This window comes from Haematobia irritans, chromosome 2 (genome assembly GCF_050003625.1).
Source record: "Haematobia irritans isolate KBUSLIRL chromosome 2, ASM5000362v1, whole genome shotgun sequence".
NCBI lineage: Eukaryota > Metazoa > Arthropoda > Insecta > Diptera > Muscidae > Haematobia > Haematobia irritans.
Window position 1 is genome coordinate 106,973,471 of NC_134398.1, and position 24,798 is coordinate 106,998,268.

At 32.8% G+C, this 24,798-nt stretch overlaps 2 protein-coding genes and 3 long non-coding RNA genes across 7 annotated transcripts in view; 3 read left to right on the forward strand and 2 right to left on the reverse strand.

The window, feature by feature from the left end:
• Positions 1 to 3,625: 3,625 nt before the first annotated feature.
• On the reverse strand, positions 3,626 to 7,128 carry LOC142225963 (putative RNA/DNA demethylase ALKBH6). Of its 2 annotated transcripts, XM_075295807.1 has the most exons (3): positions 7,018 to 7,093; positions 6,793 to 6,859; positions 3,626 to 4,679 (listed from the first exon to the last, which is right to left on the reverse strand). In XM_075295807.1, exon 3 carries the CDS (start codon positions 4,662 to 4,664, stop codon positions 3,993 to 3,995), a length of 672 nt encoding a protein of 223 aa, XP_075151922.1. In that variant the 5' UTR covers positions 4,665 to 4,679; positions 6,793 to 6,859; positions 7,018 to 7,093; the 3' UTR covers positions 3,626 to 3,992. The 2 variants fall into 2 exon arrangements, with proteins under 2 accessions (XP_075151922.1, XP_075151921.1); XM_075295806.1 differs by lacking the exon at positions 6,793 to 6,859 and having other exon boundaries at positions 7,018 to 7,128.
• A 643-nt stretch (positions 7,129 to 7,771) lies between these two features.
• Positions 7,772 to 8,712, forward strand: LOC142223642 (uncharacterized). The gene is made up of 3 exons (XR_012718846.1): positions 7,772 to 8,048; positions 8,156 to 8,217; positions 8,283 to 8,712. It is a non-coding gene; the product is annotated as an uncharacterized LOC142223642 (long non-coding RNA).
• Positions 8,713 to 9,619: 907 nt separating this feature from the next.
• LOC142223643 (uncharacterized) lies at positions 9,620 to 11,944 on the reverse strand. Its single transcript, XR_012718847.1, has 3 exons — positions 11,873 to 11,944; positions 10,359 to 10,501; positions 9,620 to 10,137 (listed from the first exon to the last, which is right to left on the reverse strand). It is a non-coding gene; the product is annotated as an uncharacterized LOC142223643 (long non-coding RNA).
• A 682-nt stretch (positions 11,945 to 12,626) lies between these two features.
• Positions 12,627 to 13,439, forward strand: LOC142223644 (uncharacterized). The gene is made up of 3 exons (XR_012718848.1): positions 12,627 to 12,903; positions 13,011 to 13,072; positions 13,138 to 13,439. It is a non-coding gene; the product is annotated as an uncharacterized LOC142223644 (long non-coding RNA).
• Positions 13,440 to 18,267: 4,828 nt separating this feature from the next.
• The window catches only part of LOC142225965 (uncharacterized), a 47,303-nt gene continuing 40,772 nt past the window's right edge, over positions 18,268 to 24,798 (forward strand). For both annotated transcript variants that reach the window (XM_075295812.1, XM_075295813.1), the window contains exons 1-3: positions 18,268 to 18,353; positions 18,434 to 18,542; positions 21,668 to 21,875. The gene's annotated coding sequence lies outside the window, so the exon portion shown is untranslated. The remainder of the gene's footprint in view (positions 18,354 to 18,433; positions 18,543 to 21,667; positions 21,876 to 24,798) is intronic.

The window sequence follows — 24,798 nt, forward strand, 5'->3', positions numbered from 1 at the left end:
TCAAAACGAAACATCTACAGATATTGAACTATCAAACATATTGGAAGAGTTACGTAGTAAGAATATTGAATCGGAGTACACTATTGAAGACAACGTTTTGTTACGAGGACATCGAGTTGTGGTACCAAAAACCTTACAAGAGCAAGTGCTACGAGAGCTCCATTCAACCCATGTCGGGATTACAAAAATGAAACAATTGGCACGTCGTTATGTGTATTGGAAGAATATCGACAAAGACATAGAACACTTGGTGCGCTCTTGTACTTCATGTGCGAAAATTAGGAATTCCCCTCCGAAAGCTGAAGTGCACCCTTGGGATGAACCGACTTTTAATTGGCAAAGGGTCCACATCGACTACGCGGGACCAATTCAAGGCAATCATTTTCTGGTAGTTGTGGACGCGAAATCGAAATGGGCTGAAATCGGAATAACTAAATCCGCACCAACTTCTGCGTCGACGATAAAAATTTTGGAAGAAATATTTTCAAGAAATGGAATCCCGGTTATCTTGGTTTCGGATAATGCGTCAATTTTCACTGGTGAGGAATTCTCCTTTTTCTGTAAAAAATATTCAATTTTCCAAAAGTTTATCGCTCCGGGCCATCCAGCCACTAATGGGCTGGCAGAGAGAAATGTACAGACGCTAAAGCGCAGAATAGTGGCTATGTCTGAGGAAGTCCAGTCGATCAATGAAAAAATTAGAGAAATATTATTTAAATACCGTGCAACTCCTTTGAAAAATGGTAAGACTCCTTCAGAACAATATTTGGGAAGGCAAATTAGATCCCAGCTGGACACACTTAAACCCCCAATAATTGGTAAAAACCAGATGTCTTACAAAAGTGTTAGAAAGCTTAAAGTTGGCGATAGAGTGCAAGTTCGAATTTATAAAAATAATAAAAACTGTTGGGAATTTGGGATAATATTGGAAAAACTGGGCGAATTACATTACATCATTAAGCTCGACAGTGGATATGTATTGAAAAGACATATAAATCATCTTTGTTCCACACAAGTCCCACCAGACAACAATAATGGCAGCATTGAGCCGGAGTCAAGTTTAGAGGCGCCATCTTCTAGACAGGATAACATATTGGATAATTTAGAATGGATGGGAAATTCTCAAACGTCGCATTCACAACATCAAACATCAGTGCACGAACCAGACGATTCAAATCAAAGCCAAGCTATTGAGCCACAACGTCAAGAAGAACGTACAACGCAAACTCCACCAAATATTTTTGAGCAATCGCCGGTACACACGGCAACTACACCAACTACACCTGAATTAGCTCGCCGGATTTCAAAGAGATCTAAGAAGATGCCAACACATTGAAGGGACTACATTGTATCCAATCAAGTTCCAAATACTTCTAAAGAACCACCATTCCACACGTCGGGAGCACTAACCAGTACCGATACGGCTAGCCGAGTATCAACTAGACTCAGGAAAATATCCACACATTTCAAAAACTATGTTGTAGAATCTGATTAATATTTTTTTTAATATTACTCTATAAATCGTATATGAATAACTCTTATAATGTTTAAATAAGTGGGGGAGAATTGTAGTGTCATGAATTGAATTCCCTATTTAATAATTGCATTTATTTACATTTCCCCTTTTGTAACATAGAATATATTTCCAATACAATTCCAATATAACGTTATGCGTAATGTGTACATAATTTTGTATTTCCAATATGCATCAATATTCTCATTATAAATAAGAATCTCAGTGAATAAACGGTACAGTAAAAGAATAACCTTCAAAATATCAAGTGTTTCAATTGTCTCGGTTACAACAACTTGCTAATGCGAAAAATTTTATTCAATTTATTGCGGACAATTAATAATAAATTTATTGACGCTGTTTCCCGTTTTGCAAATTTTGTAGCGGCATACCATCTAAATTGTCAATATTGATATTACTATTTATTTGTTGCAAATACTACCTTACGTGCGTCCCATGATTAAACTAAAATTCTTTTAGTATACTCAACTTTTGGTTATATTCACCGTTTGTTGATTCCCATTCTGTAGGTCTCACTATGCTGGTGGTTAGCTCCACAATTTTATGAAACATAAAACTAAATTGATCGGCACTGGTTATTGTAACCAATTGAATGATTATTGGAATTCCTATTTTATTTTGTGAACATTTTTACAGTTGTGTTGGATATGTAATGGGGGAAATAATCCTGTAACAAAAAAGAAGTTTCTGTCATTATCTCCTTATTGTAATGATCGAATTGAAACCAACGATTTCTCTGGGTGTAGATTAAAAGACATACGTATCCTATTTTTTAGGCTGTTTAGGTTTGCTAGATACAAAAAGTTAACAAATTTTGAAGACAATTGCATTAATTTTGAAGAATTTTTTAGATATATTAAAGCCAAGCCAAAATTGCCTTTCATAACCATTTTTAAGTCGAATCACTTAACTGTATACACAAAACAACATCATTAGAAAGTGTATGCACTCTTAGACAAGACAAAAAAACCTTATGCGACTTCTATGCTAAGCAAAACTCGCATTCCTATTTTAAGAATGTTAGAGTCACTTGCAAATACAGCACTTTGTATTTCATATAATTAATTTTAACAAACTATCATTGATTTTCCATTTTTTTTTTCATAAACTTACCAGAGGTCTTTTAGGAACGATGTAAATTTGGATATGCATATACGTAGCATTAAACGCAAATTAATCAGTGAGTTAAATTCGTGAATTACTTTATAATACATACATACATTAATTTAAAACGAAGATTTTTCCAAGTATTTCATACTAAAGGATACTTGGAAAAATCTTTAGGATCACCGTTAGATTACATAATGGTTTTAAATGCTCAATTATGCTGATGTTTATAGCTAATTATGCCATAAGGGGAGCCACCGTGGTGCAATGGTGGGTTCAAACCCAGTTTCGACCAAACACCAAAAATTTTTTCAGCGGTGGATTCTCCCACCTCAGTAATGCTGATGACAAATTCAAAGCTAAGTGGTTTCACTGCAATGTGGCTATAAAAAGGAGGACCCTGTCATTGAGCTTAACATTGAATCGGGCAGCACTCAGTGATAAGAGAGAAGTTCACCACTGTGGTATCGCAATGGACTGAATAGTCTAAGTGAGCCTGAAATATCGGGCTGCCTAACCTAACCTATGCCACAATTTATTCCATTTTATTAAGTCATTATCGGCCAACTGCATTACATTTTGAGAATAATCGTCACAAATTAATGAGAAGTATTTACTATTGTCATTATTAGTCATTACAATGTAATGCAATGTGTGTGAGTTTTAATTCTGGTAATGCAAATTGTAATGAGTTGGGGCTACCTAGTTTTTGCTGCACTCATAGAAAAAAGTCTGCTAAAAACAGCAGTCTGCTGTTATATTTTTGTACTTCAGGGCCTAATGAACAACAATTTATAAAATTTGTTGGTTATAAAATTTTCCCCAAAGCATATTTAAGAACCAAAAGTAGTTTTAGGTATATTTTTGCTCTGTAATATACTTATAAGCTCCTAAATACGATCAGCAAACATTTTGTTTGCTGTTATGTCTCAATTCGATAAATATTCAGATTTTTGGTCAAATACTATAGATATTCAAAAAATGTTGTGTTAATTATGTTAGGATAGCACCTAAGTTGACATTTTTATTTGTTTTAGCCAAAATAAAATATGTTTTAGTGTAATCGAGCTTAAAAACTAGCAGGAAATGTTTGCTGTTTCAGCAAACAGTGACTGCTGTCCCTTTTTCAGCAGACTTTCTGCTGTTTTGTTTTCTGCTGTCCCTACTAACAAATTTCTTTGGGTGAGGTATACCTAAATTCATCAAGGCTTGCTACTGAAGTTATATTTTTCAGTATCGGTATAAATAAATAAGATAGTAAAAGCCAACGAATTTATGTTATGCTTGCTTTGTACAACACGATGCGATTATTGAGCGTGGATTGTGAAAGACTTCGATCATACCAAGAAATTTAAATAAATTTAAGTTTCATTTTAGTTGTTTTTGGAACGTTACGAATAGTTAATGACATGCGTTTTCCTCTTTTAAGGACATCACCTATCTTATAGGAAAATGCACAACTTTCAAAATTACATATACGATCACAAAGTACATCAGCTTCCACCTCATCTATGGAATGTAAGTAATCGATATACAATTCATCCTTTATAATTAGTAAACTTCGGGGCTCTAGTATTAGCTTGAATCCGACCTCGCTATTACCACCGTGTTGTTTTGGCACAATTGTAGTATTTTTGTGTTGATCCATGGAAGGTGCACCCAAATGCTTTTCACGATTGGTAAACTCCAAAACTGTGTGCGAACCACAAGATATAGTCATTATTATCGGTGAAAAAAGTGGACCATCTGTGTGGGGCATTATTCCTTGGCCCGATTTGTATTCATTGACTAATACATGATTTGCCTTTTTTGTTTCGAAAACCCCTAATTTGTTAATTTTATTGACGTAAACTTGTAACCACTCTGGGATTTCTTCTGCTAACATTCCGTTAGGATGAGGCACGCCGCCGTAGTTTATGAGCCGCCTATTAAGTAGTTGCGTCCATTTTGGTTTAGGGGTTTTTTCAATGTTCTCCAAAATGCGTTGCTCCTCTTCTGCCGTTATAAAATTTGGTATATACATTGCTGTCGAAGGACACTAAAAAATAAAAATATAAATTCAGCACTAGACGCCATAAACGAAATCATCATGCATTTTATAAAAAAAAAGATTATGAGCATAGTGTGAATGTAGTATTAATCAATTGGGCATTAGTTCAATCTTCCAGAGCAACAGGTACCTTTATTAGAGGTATCAAACGGCTAAGCATTTCCAAAAATTCCATTTTTCAATGTGATGCTGAACTAGTTCACATATATCGTTATTTTTCGTTCACCATGTCAGTTTAGCTAACTAAGCACATTATATGAGTTTGTTCGCACAGTTATTTTCGCTTTCTTAATAATTGGATAATTTTCTGCCTTTACGCTCATATCGATCTTTTTCACATAAGCTGTTCGGGATTCTTTTCGCATATATTTTTTGGGATAAATAAATCAACGCAAGGCTAATATATTTCATTTATGATAAAGCAAGCAAAAACAGAAGTTGAAATGAACTGACCGAAAATGAACTAACTGATCGAACAAGTTCGTGGATCGGAAAAGAGCTGAAGTGAGCGATCACTACACTGAATTATAATGCCCAACACTTATTGGAGGTAGCGGGGTATATAAAGAGATTGCAATCCTCTATTGGACAGTAATATTCCAAAACATCAGATGATGCATAAATCCAATATATACTACAGCCAACAGTCGCTTTCAGTGAAAACAAAATTATATTTTTTGGAACTGTGCGTAATTTGAATCTGTTAGTAAATCGATTAAAACATTTGAGATTTTTTATATGTAAAAAGTTGAAACTCTCTTCCGAGTAATAATCACTACTTGTATATTCTGCGAAATACGAATAATATGTAAGACATTATGTAGTAGTTATAATACAAGAGACTCCATTTGCAGAGATTGCTTTAAATGGCTTAGCACATTCTTGTAAATGTAATAATAAGATAATAAACTCTAGGGAGATAGGAAATTGGCTACTGAGGAGATCAAACAATTTACCGTGTTAATTTCATTATTGACATAGCCGCTAAAATCGTCATTTTCACGATTACTTTTCTTTAATATTCCATTGTAAGGAATACAAACTTTGTGAAAATTTGCTTTGGGCTTTTCCCCATCTAGTTATAATAAAATTTGCAACAAATATATATAATTTCATGCATTTTTTCTTACTGATTTAGTTTTCACTTTAGCGATTTTAGCGGCTAAACCTCACCTTAACCCTCTAATACCCCAATTTTTTTGCCGGCTGATTAAATATTCAATGTTAACGACACAACAGCAAGAAAACGAAACAAGAAAAATTTATGCGGAAAATTCAGTATATGCTACAAAGTCTCTTGATCAGATTTTATTAAGTTTTCTTTTTAGTTTACCCATTTTTGTTGTCTTAATGTGTGTTTTACTAAAAGCTTCCTGATTTTACGAAGCCCGCCTAAAGGCGGGATTGGGTATTAGAGGGTTAAAGGTGGGTATTAAGTTCGAGTTTAAGGTATGTACTATGTTCGTATTTTTCAACAAAACACTAAATTAAATGTAAAAAAATCTGTATGAAGACGATTATATTTTTATAAAGTCTTGTGAAATAATGAATGGAAAACATCTAAGGAATTGATTGTGAACTATTTTATATTTAAAATTTACTTAATTGAAAAAAGTAACCATGAAAACAAGCTGGTTTTCAGCTTGAAAACTGAATATAGTACACAGCTTTAGCCGATAAAACGTCATTTTTTCACGATTACTTTTCATTAATAATCCATTTTAAGGAATACAAACTTTGTGAAAATTTGCTTTGGGCTTTTCCCCATCAAGTTATAATAAAATTTGCAACAAATATGTATAATTTCATGCATTTTTCTTACAGATTTAGTTTTCACTTTAGCGATTTTAGCTGCTAAACTCGATCTTAATACTCACCTTAAAGGTGAGTATTAAGTTCGAGTTTAGCCGCTAAAATCGCCATTTTTTCACGATTACTTTTCTCTAATAATACTTTTTAAGGAATACAAACTTTTTGAAAACTTGCTTTGGGCTATTCCCCATCAAGTTATAATAAAATCTGCAACAAATATGTATAATTTTAGGCCTTTTTTACTGTTTTAGTTTTCACTTTAGTGAAAAAAGTCGAACTTAATACCCACCTTAACATGGTAAATGCAACATTTGGTATGACGCACGCCAATTTCCTATCTTCCTCAAGTTTATTGTCTTTGAATGTAAGCACCAAGCAAGGCGAATAATTGTAGTTAAAATTAAAAGCAAATATGTATCGTCAGATTGCCACTCGACAGGTGTTATGGAAAATATGTTTAGAGATTTTTTATCGCTATTTTGTCCGCGACTTAGAAATAATAAATAAAATTTACCTTCCGAACAATAAAATCGGAAAAATCCATTTACCCAAAAAAAGATTTTAATGCAGTAAACACCAGTGTTGCAATACTTGCGAATGAAGTGCTATTGATGGTAGAATCCCAATAAACACAAACGTTAGAAAAATACTATATTTTCAAACATTTTTCAAAGGGTTATGGTAATATTCAAGTTGAGAAATTGTTGAGAAACACAGGATACGCGTTTTTCAAATGCAACACCTTTTTAGTTTGAGGGTAAATATAATTTTCAACATAAATTCAACTTGACTTGAAACAGGTCATCTCCAATACATTTTCAAATTGTTTGCGAATTACTTCCAAACCGCCAAAATGTTGAGGAAAACCTTGAAAATGTGTTGAAGATAATTGAAGAAAACTTTGACAAAAGACTACCCTGAAATGCAACGAAAAAACCACATGGTTTTCAATACTACTTTGAACAACGTAGTTCGTGGAAGAAATCAAAAATTGTGGAAATTGTTTGATAATCAACTAAAATTACTCAAATATTTTATAATAAGTGGTAATTAAAAATAAAACACGAAATGAAAACTTTAAGGTTGAGTTACATACCGTGCGTTAATGTGTCAGATGATTGAAGAGTTGAATATTCTCTTTAAAAGCAACAACTTGATTAGAGTGCTTCAAAGTGAAAATAGTATATAACTCAACCTTTAAGGAACCCAATAAACACAGGATGAGCGTTTTTTAAATGCAACAACTTTTCAGTTTGAGGGTAAATGTAATTTTCAATATAAATTCAACTTGACTTGAAACAGCTCATCTTCAAATTGGTTGCGAATTACATTCAATTTTCCAAAATGTTGACGAAATCATTGAAAAGGTGTTGAAGATAACATGAGAAAACTTTGACAAAACACTACCCTAAAAATGCAACGCAAAAAACATATGGTTTTTAATACTTCTTTGTGCAACGAAGTTCGTCGTCAAGTGGAAGAAATAAAAAAATGGAAAATTTTAGACAAATAACTGAATTTGCTCCAAATAGTTTATAATAATAGGTAAGTGAAAAAAAAAATGAAATAAAATTTTAAGGAAGTCACTAAATGTATATCTCTTTGACGAAAACTAAAATTATGGATTCTATGTTCTTGAAAACATTAAAAAGCTGACCGATGATAAAATGTTGGACAATTAACTGGAACTGTTTCAAGTAGTTTATAATAATTGGTAAGTCAATATGAAAAATTAAGTCAACATTTTAGTGAAGTCACTAAATTTAAATATTTTTGCAGAAAACTAAAATCTTTGGATGCTACATTTTTGCAAACATTATGAAGCTGGCTGATGAAAAATGAATGGCTTATCAGAAAAAGTTTCCACAAAGATTTCAAAGTGCAACCAATTAAAATTTTTAAAAACTTGATATTATTCCATATCATTAACTTCTGGATGAAAATGTGCATCACATCGTCAGTTTAATTTGTATCCTATTATCAGCTTAAAATGGATATTATGTGAATTCCTTCTGCTGGAAGTCTATGCTAACACGCGGTCCATCACGTTCCTAATTTCAAATTGCCCGCACATTAATTAATTTCAATGCAGTTTTATGACACAAGCAGGAAGGAAATCGAATTATCTATGCAAAAGTGTATACAAATAATGTTTAAGATATTTAAAGTTTTGTTGTTTTGTTCTTATTTGTTGATATGTTTAATAAGATATTTATTTTTCAATTAGTATTGTAGTGTATTGTGTAGTGTAGTGTATTATTATATATTATATTTAGACGAAAATGAATACATTATACAAAATTCATAGAATTTGCAACAATGTTAATTTTTAATTTGATTCGCATCGAAAATTGTTGAATAGCGATGCATTTCAATTTGAGGATAACACTTGAGAAATTATTGCTATTGTATCGAATTTTACTGTTGAGGGTAATGTCTGTTTGTTGTTGAGAAGCGATTTTCTCAACAATTTCTCAACTTGAATATTACCCTAATCCTTTGAACAAATGTTTGAAAAATTGTTGAAATTTAGCATTTTTCAAACGTTTATGTTTATTGGGAAGTCACCAAACTCAAATCTCTTTGCGAACAACTAAAATATTTGGATGCTGCATTCATTAAGAGGCTGACCGATGAAAAATCATAGTTGCTTATCAAAAAGAAAAAGTTTTCATATATCAAAGTACAACCAATTAAACTTGGTATTTATGCTTTCCCATATCAACAAGTACTGAATGATAATTCGTACCACATCGATATTTTAGTTTACATCGCATCATCGCACTGTGGTCGAAAAGGCTCAGCTAGCGGCGCTTAATTAATAGCGCTTAGGGAAATTTTGTTTTTGTTTGTGTAATATTTTTTTAGTTGAAAATAGATTAAGCTGCAATGGTATTTTTTTAATATATTAATATATATATATATTTTTTTTTTCAAGTTGCAACTTCTTTCCATATTTTTGACATTATTTATTTTATTCAGGAAAACATGACAAAGTTATATATTTAATGTTTCCGATTCTTTTGAGCTAAAAATAGATTAAACTTTAATATTAAAATATTTTTTAAATAAGCTTTTAATATTTTATTTATTTTTAATTTTCATATTAAAATGCTCTACTCAGTATCTGATTAACTATCATATGACACATTATTTTCGTCATCTGTATTAGAAAGAAGACTAATAATATCGTTATCTAATATGGAATCCTTTTTTGAAGAGGGCAATGCAGTTTTCGATAACATGGTAATGAAAGGATCTGAAGAAACGAATAATGTATGTGCCAAGTTTTCCATTGTGTTTTTCCGAGAAATTTTTCGAGTGTGATGTAGGCGATATGGACCGATGCATCGGTCTACCAATAAAATTTCACCATCTAACCAGACCTTGTTAGTTCTCTCAAAAATCATCCGAGCCTGGTGGCTTTGTCTCCATTTCATGTTTATTTTTGAGGTGACATTTTTTAATCATTGAAATAACCAATGAGTTGATCATCATTATATTTGCTTTTATCTGTGACGTCATAAACATAGGATTTCACAGCAGAAAACTTTTTAGTAGCGTCATGTTCCTCATACCAAACCAAAACTAGCGCTCGCTTAGACACTGACATTGTATCTTAAAAAATTAATTTCTAAAAAAGTTGGAAAAATGTGGTTCTCATTTTGGACATTTCGCATTACAAGACTCTATATTAACTAAAAAAAAATAAAATTACATCGAATCCATGCGAATCACAGAAGTTTAGCTCTACAACAGGTGAATTTATTGGTAAACATTATAATTCTTACTAGCACTTTAAACAACAACAAATATAAAACACTGGACACAAACACATTTTTTGTTAATACACACCTTTTTCTTTAATTAAAAAAACTAAAAACAATTTTTCTGTCACCCCGACAAATTTAATTAACAATTGCAGCTGGTTGTTAAAAAAGGCGGAAAGGTTTTCGGCTGCACCTGGTGCAACATATGTTGTGTTTGAAGCATTACAGCTGATCGAATATTGAGAGCAAAACAAAGCGAAAAATGTTAGTGATCTTTCTGATGTATTAGTAATCGAATACAAAACAGTTTTTCAGTTAGAATACATTTTGAAATTTGAATTAATCGGAGCTAGATTGGCCATTTCTACCACAGTGCATCGGTTTAATTTGCTATTTTGTGAATTTATATTACTGGAAATTTAGCGATTTTAGCGGCTAAACCTCACCTTAACCCTCTAATACCCCAATTTTTTTGCCGGCTGATTAAATATTCAATGTTAACGACACAACAGCAAGAAAACGAAACAAGAAAAATTTATGCGGAAAATTCAGTATATGCTACAAAGTCTCTTGATCAGATTTTATTAAGTTTTCTTTTTAGTTTACCCATTTTTGTTGTCTTAATGTGTGTTTTACTAAAAGCTTCCTGATTTTACGAAGCCCGCCTAAAGGCGGGATTGGGTATTAGAGGGTTAAAGGTGGGTATTAAGTTCGAGTTTAAGGTATGTACTATGTTCGTATTTTTCAACAAAACACTAAATTAAATGTAAAAAAATCTGTATGAAGACGATTATATTTTTATAAAGTCTTGTGAAATAATGAATGGAAAACATCTAAGGAATTGATTGTGAACTATTTTATATTTAAAATTTACTTAATTGAAAAAAGTAACCATGAAAACAAGCTGGTTTTCAGCTTGAAAACTGAATATAGTACACAGCTTTAGCCGATAAAACGTCATTTTTTCACGATTACTTTTCATTAATAATCCATTTTAAGGAATACAAACTTTGTGAAAATTTGCTTTGGGCTTTTCCCCATCAAGTTATAATAAAATTTGCAACAAATATGTATAATTTCATGCATTTTTCTTACAGATTTAGTTTTCACTTTAGCGATTTTAGCTGCTAAACTCGATCTTAATACTCACCTTAAAGGTGAGTATTAAGTTCGAGTTTAGCCGCTAAAATCGCCATTTTTTCACGATTACTTTTCTCTAATAATACTTTTTAAGGAATACAAACTTTTTGAAAACTTGCTTTGGGCTATTCCCCATCAAGTTATAATAAAATCTGCAACAAATATGTATAATTTTAGGCCTTTTTTACTGTTTTAGTTTTCACTTTAGTGAAAAAAGTCGAACTTAATACCCACCTTAACATGGTAAATGCAACATTTGGTATGACGCACGCCAATTTCCTATCTTCCTCAAGTTTATTGTCTTTGAATGTAAGCACCAAGCAAGGCGAATAATTGTAGTTAAAATTAAAAGCAAATATGTATCGTCAGATTGCCACTCGACAGGTGTTATGGAAAATATGTTTAGAGATTTTTTATCGCTATTTTGTCCGCGACTTAGAAATAATAAATAAAATTTACCTTCCGAACAATAAAATCGGAAAAATCCATTTACCCAAAAAAAGATTTTAATGCAGTAAACACCAGTGTTGCAATACTTGCGAATGAAGTGCTATTGATGGTAGAATCCCAATAAACACAAACGTTAGAAAAATACTATATTTTCAAACATTTTTCAAAGGGTTATGGTAATATTCAAGTTGAGAAATTGTTGAGAAACACAGGATACGCGTTTTTCAAATGCAACACCTTTTTAGTTTGAGGGTAAATATAATTTTCAACATAAATTCAACTTGACTTGAAACAGGTCATCTCCAATACATTTTCAAATTGTTTGCGAATTACTTCCAAACCGCCAAAATGTTGAGGAAAACCTTGAAAATGTGTTGAAGATAATTGAAGAAAACTTTGACAAAAGACTACCCTGAAATGCAACGAAAAAACCACATGGTTTTCAATACTACTTTGAACAACGTAGTTCGTGGAAGAAATCAAAAATTGTGGAAATTGTTTGATAATCAACTAAAATTACTCAAATATTTTATAATAAGTGGTAATTAAAAATAAAACACGAAATGAAAACTTTAAGGTTGAGTTACATACCGTGCGTTAATGTGTCAGATGATTGAAGAGTTGAATATTCTCTTTAAAAGCAACAACTTGATTAGAGTGCTTCAAAGTGAAAATAGTATATAACTCAACCTTTAAGGAACCCAATAAACACAGGATGAGCGTTTTTTAAATGCAACAACTTTTCAGTTTGAGGGTAAATGTAATTTTCAATATAAATTCAACTTGACTTGAAACAGCTCATCTTCAAATTGGTTGCGAATTACATTCAATTTTCCAAAATGTTGACGAAATCATTGAAAAGGTGTTGAAGATAACATGAGAAAACTTTGACAAAACACTACCCTAAAAATGCAACGCAAAAAACATATGGTTTTTAATACTTCTTTGTGCAACGAAGTTCGTCGTCAAGTGGAAGAAATAAAAAAATGGAAAATTTTAGACAAATAACTGAATTTGCTCCAAATAGTTTATAATAATAGGTAAGTGAAAAAAAAAATGAAATAAAATTTTAAGGAAGTCACTAAATGTATATCTCTTTGACGAAAACTAAAATTATGGATTCTATGTTCTTGAAAACATTAAAAAGCTGACCGATGATAAAATGTTGGACAATTAACTGGAACTGTTTCAAGTAGTTTATAATAATTGGTAAGTCAATATGAAAAATTAAGTCAACATTTTAGTGAAGTCACTAAATTTAAATATTTTTGCAGAAAACTAAAATCTTTGGATGCTACATTTTTGCAAACATTATGAAGCTGGCTGATGAAAAATGAATGGCTTATCAGAAAAAGTTTCCAGAAAGATTTCAAAGTGCAACCAATTAAAATTTTTAAAAACTTGATATTATTCCATATCATTAACTTCTGGATGAAAATGTGCATCACATCGTCAGTTTAATTTGTATCCTATTATCAGCTTAAAATGGATATTATGTGAATTCCTTCTGCTGGAAGTCTATGCTAACACGCGGTCCATCACGTTCCTAATTTCAAATTGCCCGCACATTAATTAATTTCAATGCAGTTTTATGACACAAGCAGGAAGGAAATCGAATTATCTATGCAAAAGTGTATACAAATAATGTTTAAGATATTTAAAGTTTTGTTGTTTTGTTCTTATTTGTTGATATGTTTAATAAGATATTTATTTTTCAATTAGTATTGTAGTGTATTGTGTAGTGTAGTGTATTATTATATATTATATTTAGACGAAAATGAATACATTATACAAAATTCATAGAATTTGCAACAATGTTAATTTTTAATTTGATTCGCATCGAAAATTGTTGAATAGCGATGCATTTCAATTTGAGGATAACACTTGAGAAATTATTGCTATTGTATCGAATTTTACTGTTGAGGGTAATGTCTGTTTGTTGTTGAGAAGCGATTTTCTCAACAATTTCTCAACTTGAATATTACCCTAATCCTTTGAACAAATGTTTGAAAAATTGTTGAAATTTAGCATTTTTCAAACGTTTATGTTTATTGGGAAGTCACCAAACTCAAATCTCTTTGCGAACAACTAAAATATTTGGATGCTGCATTCATTAAGAGGCTGACCGATGAAAAATCATAGTTGCTTATCAAAAAGAAAAAGTTTTCATATATCAAAGTACAACCAATTAAACTTGGTATTTATGCTTTCCCATATCAACAAGTACTGAATGATAATTCGTACCACATCGATATTTTAGTTTACATCGCATCATCGCACTGTGGTCGAAAAGGCTCAGCTAGCGGCGCTTAATTAATAGCGCTTAGGGAAATTTTGTTTTTGTTTGTGTAATATTTTTTTAGTTGAAAATAGATTAAGCTGCAATGGTATTTTTTTAATATATTAATATATATATATATTTTTTTTTCAAGTTGCAACTTCTTTCCATATTTTTGACATTATTTATTTTATTCAGGAAAACATGACAAAGTTATATATTTAATGTTTCCGATTCTTTTGAGCTAAAAATAGATTAAACTTTAATATTAAAATATTTTTTAAATAAGCTTTTAATATTTTATTTATTTTTAATTTTCATATTAAAATGCTCTACTCAGTATCTGATTAACTATCATATGACACATTATTTTCGTCATCTGTATTAGAAAGAAGACTAATAATATCGTTATCTAATATGGAATCCTTTTTTGAAGAGGGCAATGCAGTTTTCGATAACATGGTAATGAAAGGATCTGAAGAAACGAATAATGTATGTGCCAAGTTTTCCATTGTGTTTTTCCGAGAAATTTTTCGAGTGTGATGTAGGCGATATGGACCGATGCATCGGTCTACCAATAAAATTTCACCATCTAACCAGACCTTGTTAGTTCTCTCAAAAATCATCCGAGCCTGGTGGCTTTGTCTCCATTTCATGTTTATTTTTGAGGTGACATTTTTTAATCATTGAAATAACCAATGAGTTGATCATCATTATATTTGCTTTTATCTGTGACGTCATAAACATAGGATTTCACAGCAGAAAACTTTTTAGTAGCGTCATGTTCCTCATACCAAACCAAAACTAGCGCTCGCTTAGACACTGACATTGTATCTTAAAAAATTAATTTCTAAAAAAGTTGGAAAAATGTGGTTCTCATTTTGGACATTTCGCATTACAAGACTCTATATTAACTAAAAAAAAATAAAATTACATCGAATCCATGCGAATCACAGAAGTTTAGCTCTACAACAGGTGAATTTATTGGTAAACATTATAATTCTTACTAGCACTTTAAACAACAACAAATATAAAACACTGGACACAAACACATTTTTTGTTAATACACACCTTTTTCTTTAATTAAAAAAACTAAAAACAATTTTTCTGTCACCCCGACAAATTTAATTAACAATTGCAGCTGGTTGTTAAAAAAGGCGGAAAGGTTTTCGGCTGCACCTGGTGCAACATATGTTGTGTTTGAAGCATTACAGCTGATCGAATATTGAGAGCAAAACAAAGCGAAAAATGTTAGTGATCTTTCTGATGTATTAGTAATCGAATACAAAACAGTTTTTCAGTTAGAATACATTTTGAAATTTGAATTAATCGGAGCTAGATTGGCCATTTCTACCACAGTGCATCGGTTTAATTTGCTATTTTGTGAATTTATATTACTGGAAATTTATTCTAATTTTTGGCCAGCACGTTCCTTGCAAATTGCACGAATTTTAATGTTTTATAACAATTTTGAGAACCAACGTTCTTGAAAAAATCGAATTTTGTGGTTTTCAATATATTTTGTGTACGTGTTCACTTGGAAGAAATAAAAAAATATGAAATATTTTTGACAATAGACTAAAATTAATCCAAAAATTTAACTATAATTGGTAAGCCAAAATAAAAAGTGAAATCAAAACGTAATGGAAATCGCTAAACTCCATTGTTTTGCAGAAAACTAAAATAATTGGGTGCTATATTCTTGGAAGATGTTGGCCGATGAAAAAATGAAGAAATCAACAAAGAAAAGTTTCCAGAAAACTTTCAAAGTGCAACCAATTAAAACAAAGTGCAACAATTCCCATGTCAAGTACCTCTGGATGAAAATGTGCACTACATCACTTTACATCCCGTCATCAGTTTGTGAATTTCTCTTGCTGGAATATATTCTAACACACAGGCCAGCAAGTTCCTCGATAGTAATTATTTCAAATTGCAGCATATTAATTAATAATTAATTAGTAGTTATGTGACACCAACATTATGGAGGAAATCGATTTATACATGTAAAAATATTTAAGATATTTAAAGCTGTATTGGTAGTTTTATTTATTAATACGTTTAATAAGATAATTATATTTTGATTTATATATTATTAATGTTATTTTTAATATTATTATATTTTTAATGAACAAATTAATAAATTATACAAAATCCCTACAAATTCAGTGTTGACTGTCAATTAGAACTAGGATTGACTGTCATAGAAATTGTGATTAGAAAATATTCGCAACAAGGTTAATTGGAGTCGCATCGAAAATTGTTTGAGAAATTATTGAGTAGCGATGCATTTAATATGTTGAATTTTACTGTTGAAGGTAATGTCTGCTTTTTGTTGAAAACGCGATTTTCTCAACAATTTCTCAACTTGAATATTACCCTAATCCCAAGGCAGATTTAGTAATGCGCTTTACAGACTATCAGTTATTCCGGACGGAATGTCGGTGTTTCTAAAGAATCTTACAGTGTGTCGGATCGATACGACTTGTCGGCGATGACTATATAATCGGTAAATATGTTATCGATCCCATAAACATGCAGCAGTATCGATTATGCCTTCGGACTTAACTTATAATGTGCACAATATATGGGATATGTTCGACACGAGCACATTCGTCCGGAATAACTGATAGTCTGTCAGTCAAATTGAATTAAACTTCCCACTTGTTTAATTTATGTATCGATGTATGGTTCGAAATATGAGGAGATGTGTTACGGTTCGGAAGAATAATTAAAGTAAGTTTTACCACCAATTATGAGGACAATTTATTTCGATACTTTTCTGTCATAAATTTAAAGCAAATTGAAAATTTCAAAATTTTTATTTTTATTATAATTTTATTTTAAATTTTTATTTTTATTTGTCACAATTGTCAATTAAACATTGGCGTAGCTAGCAACATTTTCGTAAGGGGTAAAAACTACAATGTGTGCTCATTGTGAATATACCTTAAAAAGAGAAAAAATAAATAAATTCTTGTTGATGGGAAGAAACCAGAATACTTAATTCAATGATATATAATCATAGTTTGAAGAAATACTGGATGGTATTTGGTAGGGGGAGATGACGAACCCATAAAACCCCTTTAGCTACGTATATGCCTTTAAGCAAATACCGACAATCAAAGTTCTGCTCAATGCTTAGTTCTAAGTTCGTTTCTGCGAAAAACGAATATCTTCATCTACCTCCGTAAATAGGGTCTCAAACGCAGCGATGTTAACTTATTTATGCTAAATAATATGCCTGCCTATATTTTCGTGCGAAAAACCCAGGGTTTTATAAATATGTGTTTGAAAATGCTCAAAACAAAGATTTCGTATTTATTCCGAGCTAACGTTTTTTATATGGAGTACAACAGTTTTGCGTGCGAAAACGAGATCTTAGTAATAGGCTCAAATGAAAAAATTGTAATCACCTGATAGCTTGAAACTACCTTGCTAAATATCCTTTGAAAAAATGTTTGAAAAATGATTGAATTTTAGTAGTTTTCAAACATTTGTGTTTATTGGGATTAGCAACGATTAGACATAATCATAATAAACACAAACGTTTGAAAATAGCTAAATTTCAACCATTTTTCAAACATTATTTGAAAGGATTAGGGTAATATTTATGTTGAGAAATTGTTGAGAAAATCGCGTTCTCAACAAAAAACAGATTACCCTCAACAGTAAAATTCAACACATTCGCAATCATTTCTCAAGTGGTATCCTCAAATTGAAATGCATCGCTACTCAATAATTTCTCAAACAATTTTCGATGCGAGTCAAATTAAAAATGTACATTAGGGCCGTTTTCTTTTAGCACTGGATGCAACATTTGTATTGGCTATCCAGAATATCATTGCACGGATGTTCTATCCAAAAAATCTCATCAGTGCAAGTCGTGTCGGTGCTGCCAGATTGCATTTTGATAAAGTGGCGCTTTTTAGAATCACAATAGCAATTTATTGTGACTAATTTATCGAAAAACATGAGATTCGAAGTGGTATGCGCTTTACAGACTATATGTTATTCCGGACGACAATGTCCGCGTCCAACTATTCGATTAAAATCGTACGCATTGACCACACTGCAATTTTTGTTTGACAGACCAATGAAAAAATCGATAGCAGAAATCGATATGATATCGATAATTTTTATAAACAATAACATTGAGGAGAAAATTGTGATGCTGTTATGCCTCAATTTGATAAATATTCAGATTTTTCGGTAAATACTATAGATATTCATAAAATATTGTTTTAATTGTGTTAGGATATCCTCTAAGTTAATCTTTTTATTTGTTTCAGCCAAACTAAAACATGTTTTAGTGTAATGTATGAGTGTAAATCGGGCGAAATCTATATATGGGAGCTATATCAAAATCTGAACGGATTTCAACCGAATTTGGCATGCATAGTAAGAAAACTATTTTTACTCCATGTGCAAATATTCATGTAAATCGGAGTTAGTGTAATCCACCCATTTTGAGATCGAAAATAGAGGTTGCGCTGCTGGGTCAGTATTCTCATTTCCTTGCAAAAGTCTTAGGTTAGGTTAAAGTGGCAGCCCGATTAAGATTCAGGCTCACTTAGACTATTCAGTCCATTGTGATACCATATTAACTAAAAGTACCTATTACATATGGGCACTTCTAGTTTTAACCGCTGAATCTTCTTGATTATTTTTCTTTGTTGAACCAACCAGATTGTTCCAAAAACATTAGCAGACTGCTTAAGTTAACGTTTTCCAGATCCGCCAGTAATCTGAAGCTATATGCTCCTAAAAGTTGCTTGTGCTTTACACAAAATGCAGGACACTCACACAAGAGGTGTTTAATTGATTCCTTTTCCTCCGCATCATGACAGCTCATACAATAGTCATTATACTTCGCGCCTATTGGTTTTGCAAAATCGCCTATCAGGCAGCGACCCGTTATAGCAGATATCAGGAGTGATATCTGACGTCTCGAGAACAGTAGCAAATCTAGTGTGCGGTTTAAGTTTAAATGGGGCCATATTTGCTAGGTGTCGTTACAGCCCTTGCAATTCTCCGATCGAACATTTGCCATCATAACAGCCTTCTCACGCAGCATGAGCTTGCAGGTAGCCAGAGGCATACCAACAGATTCTAGTTCCCCTGGAATATGTAAGGTAGTTCCTAGCCTTGCTAACACATCTGCTTGGCAGTTCCCCGGTATGTTCCTATGGCCAGGCACCCATATTAGGTGAATATTGTACTGCTCAGCCATCTCGTTGAGAGATTTGCGGCAGTCTATGGCCGTTTTCGAGTTAAGGAACACAGAGTCCAAGGACTTTATTGCAGGTTGACTGTCTGAGTATATATAAATGCCAATATTTGTTGGAACATTACTTCTCAGCCAATTCACCACCTCTCTTATTGCCAATATTTCAGCCTGAAAAACACTACAGTGATTAGGTAATCTTTTCGCTATTCGAATTTCCAGATCTTTAGAATATACTCCGAACGCCACGTCCATTCAATTTGGAGCCGTCAGTATAGAAGTCTATATATCTTTTATTCCCCGTGGTCTGTGTACACCACGCCTCACTGTTGGGAATTAGAGTTTCAAACTTTTTGTCGAAAAGTGGTTTTGCCAGGGTGTAATCCACTACGTTAGGCACATCTGGCATTACTTTGAGGACCGAACTATGACCGTACATTTTTTCCGACCACAGCGATAGCTCGCGCAACCGCACAGCCGTTGTTGCAGCTGACTGTTTGGCCAAAATGTCTAAAGGCAATAGATGAAACATGACATTAAGGGAGTCTGTTCCTGTCTTACTAAATGCGCCTGAGATACATAAGCTCGCCATACGCTGAACTTTATCTAAACAAGTCGGTTTCTGAAGTGCCGGCCACCAGACTACAACACCATATAGCATTATAGGTCTAACTACTGCCGTGTATATCCAATGCACAATTTTTGGTTTTAGTCCCCACTTTTTCCCTATTGCCTTTTTACACGAATACAAAGCTACCGTGGCTTTTCTCGACCTCTCCAATATTAAGCCTAAAATTCAGCTTCCTGTCCAAAATAACGCCAAGGTACTTTGCACACTCACCAAAGGGAATTTCAGTACCCCCTAAGGAAATGGGCCTAACCGTGGGAGTTTTGCGATCTTTGCAGTACATGACTAGTTCTGTCTTTGCTGGATTTACACCAAGACCATTATCTTTCGCCCATTTCTCAGTCATCCGGAGAGCTCTCTGTATAATATCTCTGATTGTGGATGGGAATTTTCCCCTGACTGCTAGCGCCACATCATCTGCGTATGCCACCACTTTTATCCTTTCTTTTTCTAGGGAAACCAGAAGGTTATTTATAGCAACATTCCAAAGAAGAGGTGATAGAACTCCTCCTTGGGGAGTGCCTCTGTTCACATACCTTTGTGTGTTTGCTTGCCCTAGTGTGGCTGAAATACGTCTCCTTATTAGAAGTTCGTCTAACAGCCTAAGTATTACCTGGATCAAAATTCAAAGTTGTCAGTCCATTTAATATCGAGCTCGGATGGACATTATTGAACGCCCCTTCGATGTCTAGAAACGCCACGATTGTGTATTCTTTGACAGATAGTGAGCTTTCAATAAAGCTGACTAGTTCATGCAATGCGGTCTCAGTAGACCTGCCCTTCGAATATGCATGATGTCGTTTCGAGAGCAAACTAGTTCTAAGATACATGTCTATCATCCTCTCCAGGGTTTTAAGTAGGAATGAGGATAAGCTGATTGGTCGGAAATCCTTCGCACTCGAGTGAGAGGCTTTTCCTGCTTTATGTATGAAGACGACTTTTGTTTCCCTCCACTTTTCTGGAATATATGCTAAGTTTACACATCGTTTATATATCACCGTCAACCAGGGGATAATTCTTTCAGCCACTGCTTGTAATTCCGCCGGAGTAATTCCATCAGGTCCGGAGGATTTGAATGGTCCAAAGCTATTTAAAGCCCATTTTATTCTAGATTCCGACACAATTTCCTCGATAGGAAATGACCGCTGAGCCTTTGTTACTCCACCAGAATATGGTTCAACCGTCTGATTTCCAGGGAAGCGTGTGTCCAAAAGTACCTCCAAAGTCTCCACACTGGACCTTGTCCAATTTCCCTCCGATGTTTTAATGAAACCTGGAGCGGTGTTAGTGGATGCTAGTACCTTCCGTAGTCTGGAAGCCTCTGACGTATTCTCAATACTGCTACAGTAATCATCCCAAGAGTTTTGTTGAGACCTTCTCAGTTCTCGTTTATGTGCTCTCAGATTCATCATCCCAATCATCCGGAGCTCTTGTGGACTTTGCTTTGTTAAAGAGCTTCCTGCAGGATTCCCTCATATTACTTAACACCGTAGTCCACCATGGCGGCCGAGTTTTTCCCCTTGTCTTTCCTCTAGGGCAAACAGCTTTCAGTGACATGTTGAAGGCCTTAGTAATCCGCTCCACTGCGTGTTCGATATCTTGCACATTTCTCATATTTGTGTCTGTTATTTCCGGTATCATATATTGAACGATTCCCTATACCTATTCCAGTCAGCTTTCCTAACATTTGGCGGAAATATGGTCTTTGAAGTACGAACAGCCAATCTGAAACAATCTGATCTGAGAAGCTATGTTCCCTCAAAACTTGCCACTCAGCTATCTTATCTTTCAGTTCCGGAGAGGTCAACGTGACGTCCAAAACCTCTTGCCTGTTTCTGGTGACGAAGGTTGGTGCATCTCCCTTATTGCAAACTACCAGGTTAGTACGCAAAATAAACTCTATTAACGACTCTCCCCTTGCATTAGTATCACTACTTCCCCAAATACTATGATGTGCATTTGCATCGCATCCCATAATGAGTTTTGTCTTTGTGTTTAGTGACTCCTCAACTAAGGTCCTAACGGCACAGGTTGGCATCTCCCTATCATGTCCCATGTAGACCGAAGATACCCAATATTTGCATTTGGATATCTCTAGACTGGCTTCGACAGTGTCTGCATTGCTCAATGAACGAAGCAGAAACAAGTTTAGTTCGTTTTTAATTATACATGCTCGATTTTGTAAGTTGTGTTACGATTTTAAAGGCGAGTGCTACTTGTTCAATAAAAAAAAATTAAAGAAATAATTCCGATCTAGTAGTAGTTGCGTAGAAAATAAAAAGTCAAGAGAAAAAAAACCGATTTTGGTGTTGGACGCTGCAAACTGAATTTCTTTAAGAGATTAAGGGAAAAGAACACTAGGACTCTCGAAAATCCTGGACAAAAAAAAATATAACGATTTGGTGTGGAACGAAGACATCTTCTTCTATAGATTGAAGGAACGAGCGGGAATTCATAATCTAAACGAGACTATAATTTGTGGGATAATTCCGCTGTTGATAAAAATTTCAATCCCATCACTCACGCAAAAGCCATATTCAAATTTTTTTTCAATGATGGATGCGGATAATTTGTAAAGTCCCAATAAGCACAGGATGAGCGTTTTTCAAATGCAACAACTTTTCAGTTTGAGGGTAAATATAATTTTCAACATAAATTCAACTTGACTTGAAATAGCTCATCTTCAATACACCTTCAAATTGCTTGCGAATTACTTCCAATTTGCCAAAATGTTGACGAAATCTTTGAAAAGGTGTTGAAGATAATATGAGAAAACTTTGACAAAACACTACCCTAAAATGCAACGAAAAAACCATGTGGTTTTCCAATACTTATTTGTGCAACGAAGTTCGTGGTCAATTGCAAGAAATAAAAAAAAATGGAAAATTTTAGACAAATAACCAAATAGTTTATTAAAATAGGTAAGTGAAAATAAAAAATGAAATAACTTTAAGGAAGTCACTAAATGTATATCTCTTTGCAGAAAACTAAAATTATGGATTCTACGTTCTTGAAAACATTAAAAGGCTGACTGATGAAAAAATGGTGGACAATTAACTGGAACTGCTTCAAATAGTTTATAATAATTGGTACGTCAATATGAAAAATTAAATCAACACTTTAGAGAAGTCACTAAATTTAAATCTCTTTGCAGAAAACTAAAATTTTTGGATGCTACTTTCTTGCAAACATTAAGAAGCTGACCAATGAAAAATGAGTGGCTTATCGACAAGAAAAAGTTTCCAGAAACATTACAAGTGCAACCAATTAAAATTGTTAAAAACAACAAATTGTTGAAATCAACAACTTCTGGATAAAAATGTGCATCACATCGTCAGTTTAATTCATATGCTATTATCAGTTTAAAATGGATATTTTGTGAATTCGTTCTGGAAATCAATTCTAACACGCGGCCCAGTACGTTCCTAATTTCAAATTGCCCGCATGTTAATAAATTTTAATGCTGTTTTATGACACCAAAAGGAAGGAAATCGAATTATCAATGCAATGCAGTGTTTAATAATAATGTTTAAGATATTTAAAGTTTTGTTGTTTGTTTTTTTTTTTTTGTTCTTATTTGTTGATATGTTTAATAAGATTATTATTTATCAATTGGTATTGTAGTGTATTATGTAGTGTAGTGTATTATTATATATTTTATTTCCATGAAAATGAATAAATTATACAAAATTCATAGAATTTAGGCTTTGACTTTCAATTTGAAGTGGGGATATCATTCATACAAATTTAGGTTGAAAAGTATTTGCAACGATGTTAATTTTGAATTTGACTCGCATCGAAAATTGTTTGACAAATTATTGAGTAGCGATGCATTTCAATTTGAGAATAACACTTGAGATAATATTGCTAATGTGTTGAATTTCACTGTTGAGGGTAATGTCTGTTTTTTGTTGAGAACGCGACTTTCTCAACAATTTTTCAACTTGAATATTACCCTAATCCCTTGAAAAAATGTTTGAAAAATTGTTGAAATTTAGCATTTTTCAAACGTTTGTGTTTATTGGGGTCTGATGGTAGCAAAGAAAATTGTATGAACTAATAAAAGAATTATCTGCGTAAACCTATTGGATAATGTTTGCCAATGAAAATGGAAGTCTCTAACTGTGAAGCAGAATACTATAGCCTCAATTTGCCGTATTTTCATAAACATTGATACATTTTAATCAACCTTATTTTAATCAACACACTTTTACCTTGATTGAGCTAAGCATTTTGGAGGCAAATTAATTTTCTTATATATTAGCATTATGATGGACCAGAATCCCAATCAACAGGCCTGTGGATAAGGAGGATGTCTGTCGGTAAGTTCCAATATTTCTGTTTTCCTTCCAAATTGTGATAGCTCAGCATTTATTTTACCTTAACAACATACTTAACTATAACTGTACTTAATTTCCATTCTTCACAAATAATTATTATTTAATTAATGTAAAAAAAAAAAATTAAATTGAATTGAACCTCTTATTAACTTTTTCAAAATACTATATTAGTTCATATATTTATCCTTTGCTTCACGAGTGTAAGACACTGTATAATCTATAATATATGTTACTTTAAATTTATAATGTCTTATTAAACATTGTCCAATTCTCGAAAGGTGATGAAGGCTAAGTAAAAGATATCCACTTTTGGGCTGACCATAATATCATCATAGATGTCAGCAAGGTGGGCGGGTACAGAATAGGGACAGCAAAATTACATTCTATGCTATATTCTTTCACATTTTTTTTCATAGCTACCTTTAAAAAAATTTTTTTCTTTTATGTTGACTAATCATATCT